At 55.0% G+C, this 3,105-nt stretch overlaps 1 protein-coding gene across 1 annotated transcript; it reads right to left on the bottom strand.

Annotated features, from left to right (window-relative positions):
• Nucleotides 1-848: 848 nt before the first annotated feature.
• On the bottom strand, nucleotides 849-2,696 carry GAS1 (growth arrest specific 1). The gene has a single exon (XM_040417002.1). The coding sequence runs from the start codon at nucleotides 2,285-2,287 to the stop codon at nucleotides 1,517-1,519; it is 771 nt and encodes a 256-aa protein (XP_040272936.1). The 5' UTR covers nucleotides 2,288-2,696; the 3' UTR covers nucleotides 849-1,516.
• Between the last annotated feature and the right edge of the window lie 409 nt (nucleotides 2,697-3,105).

Raw genomic sequence — 3,105 nt, 5'->3', positions numbered from 1 at the left:
TGAGAGGCTCTGTGCAGGGTGGGCACCATAGGAAACATGCGGAAACCAGTGGCTGCCATTTGTAACTCGCGGAGAACTCCTTTACACAGCAGGTCCAACCTCACAACCAATGATTAATTCTTCAACGGCATCGAAAATGAAAACTAAGGCAACTCAGCAAATAGTCTTCATTCTGAAGATCAGATGGTCTGGTGCCTACAACTCCTATGCAAAACTCTGTGTCTCCATGGTAAACTTCTACTTCTACTCGGTACAGGTGAAGGGCGTATGACTGCAGGAGGCTCAAAGCTCTGCATAGGAGCTGTAGACATTAAAGGGTTAATGGAAAAGCTGCTTCATTTTTTGGACAATAGAAAACAATTTGGTTGCAAAGGTGTCCATACCTGTCCACTACAATCTATGGCTACCACCCCAAAGAAGGGCGGCCAGAGGTGCTAGAGATCAGCTGGTTAGGTTGCATAGCTTGTCTGCATAGTATATAGGACTATCCTCCCTTCCATATGCACACCCTTATGCCTCATTCACACGTCAGTGTTTGGTCAGTGATTTCCATCAGTGCTTTTGAGCCAAAACTAGGTGCGGTTCTAAACACAGAACAGAAGCAGATCTTTCCCTTGTACCTTATGTCTGCGTAGCTCCAATCCTGGTTTTGGCTCACAATCACTGATGGAAATCACTGACCGAACTCTGACTGTGTGAATGAGGCTTTAGGCTCATTGCACACGAACATGTGCGCTCCGTGGCCGTATTGCGGACCACATTTGCAGATCCACAATACACGGGCACCGTTCTGTGTGCATTCGTGCCAGTGCGCATTCCGCATCATGTCCTATCTTTTTGTGGAACGGCCGGATCGCGGACCCATTAAAGAGAATGGGTCCGTGATCCGCTGCCCCACGGTGGGTGTTCGTGCAGCAAGCACGGCCACGGGGCGCACACGCTCGTGTGCAAGAGGCCTTAGGCATGACCACACCAGGTAGGTTTGCTGTCACTGACAACCCCTTCCATACATGTGAATGGGGCCGTTCCAGCAGTATGTGCGTAGATTTCCGCAAGCCCAATTCAGATGAATGGAACGAGCGCAACAACCCTGCAGTATGCTTAGGCCTCATGCACACAAACGCATTTTTTGCAGATCGCACAGGGGCCCACAAAAAATGCGGACAGCACGTGGATGTCATCTGCGTGCTGTCCGCACCCAGGCGACCTTTCCGCAAATAAGAGAACATGAATAGGCGTTTCTACAAAAGAAGCTGCGGCGTGCACACGGCTGGAATCCGTATTTCGCAGAGCCGGTCGTGTGCATGGGGCCTTAGGGCCAGCTGACGTGTCCATACAATAAACCAACCCAATATCTATTTCATGGTGGCTCTAGGTCACATTGATTGACCGTTCCATACAGTGTGCCTCTCATGGGGCGACGTCATTCCCATCCGATCGGCCGCGGATTTGGGGGGCTGAGTACATCTATGTCCATGGTAAGGAGCACTTTGGGAAGCAGGCGAGTCCAGGACAGTCACTTGTAGCCCTGCAGCACCAGCAGCACTATACATGTCCATAGGGTGGGCACAGCACGGAGGGCACCACTGCTTGGCAGGGTGGGCCTGGAGGGGTCGTCGTAATCCTCATCAAAGTCATCGTCCGACTCCCCGCTGCTGCTGGGACCCCCGTCTGAGGAGAAGCACAGGCGGACCATGCTGTCCTTGATGGACTCGCAGATGGCCCGCTCCATGCCGTCACACACGCACTCGTTCAGCAGCAGCGCCTTGGGCTGCGTTATCATTTCCGATATGACCGCCATGCAGCTGTTGGGGCAGTTCACACCATTGAAGAGCGGCCCGCAGTACCGCAGGTAGTCTGTCATGGACTTGGAGCAGCGGAAGTCCCTCTCGCAGAGCCTCCGCGCCGCCGTGCAGCCAATCACCGCCCCGCGACCTGGGCTCCCGCTGGTCCGCGGCATGCACGGCTCGATGGACCGCTTGGTGGCCTTACACACGTCGTCATTGGCGCAGTCACAGTCCTCCAGGGCGGGCCCGGCCTTGGTGCTGTTCAGCTGGATGATGGCATTGATGCAGTGGCTGGGGCAGCGGCGCTTGCTCGGGTCGTACGCGGCTTCCCCGGCAAGGACCGATTCACACGCCTGGGTGTACTGGCGGTAGGCGAAGCTGCACTGCTCCTCCATGTCGCACGTTAGCATGGCCTGCCAGCAGATCATCCTGCCCCAGGACTGGACCAGCAGGGAAGCCAGCAGCAGCAGCACGTACACCAGCCCGCATCCTGCAGCCATGCCGAGCACAATGGGGCGCAGGTCCCCTCACAGCATCCAATCCGGCGCGGTCAGTAGTTCCAGCGTCCGCCCGGTGCCCGGAGGCTCATGTCGCTGCGTTGGGTATTCTCATGCAGATGGCATCACTGGGCTCTGTAGTCCTGCCCCTCCAGGCAGTGTGAGGAGAGCGGTCCCATCCACAGGGATGTGCTCAGGGGGAGGAGGACGCTCGGGCTCCCGTGTCAGTAAAGTGCGGGAAATGTCTGCCACGCTGTGTGCACACACGGTGCCCTCATTCTGAAGAAGAAGCGGTGCCCGGAGCTGCGGCTTTCCCCTCTCAGCCAGGCTCGTCTAGCGGCTGCCGCTGCTTTTCTCCTCATCTCCTCGCCCTTTGCTCGGCCCCTTTCCCGGGTCTCCTCCTGCCATTGGCCCGGCAGCTTGTTGTTGAAACTTTTTTTGTGTGTGAGATCTCGTGTAGGGGGATGGTGATGGATGGAGCGCAGGGTGGGGGAGATGAGGAGAAGATGACAGAAAGTCCTCCCATCCCTGCAACCTCAGTCACTTCAGTACAATAAAGAAATGGATGTATAATACATATAGTATAGGAAGAAGCTGCGAAGCCCCCATTGCTGCACAGATGAATTCTTCTCCCTCACTTTAGGGCAGTTCTCTATCTAGTTCCCAGAATGAAAATCACAGAAGTGCCCGATTCAGCACAGAACAGATCACACTGACTAGAATGGCTTCCATTCCGTTTCCGTCTGAGAGAACATTTTTTAAAAGGAGAAAAAAAGTTCTGCATTTAGGACGTTTCTGTCCGCTGGTCACCGAGCCTCCGA

The sequence above is a fragment of the Bufo bufo genome, chromosome 2, assembly GCF_905171765.1.
Source record: "Bufo bufo chromosome 2, aBufBuf1.1, whole genome shotgun sequence".
Lineage (NCBI taxonomy): Eukaryota > Metazoa > Chordata > Amphibia > Anura > Bufonidae > Bufo > Bufo bufo.
Note: the sequence above shows the minus strand (reverse complement) of the source record. Positions and strands in the feature narration are given on the sequence as shown.

Excerpts from the sequence above, each read along its gene's own strand:
- GAS1 (XM_040417002.1), bottom strand. The coding sequence starts at position 2,287 with ATGGCTGCAGGATGCGGGCTGGTGTACGTGCTGCTGCTGCTGGCTTCC.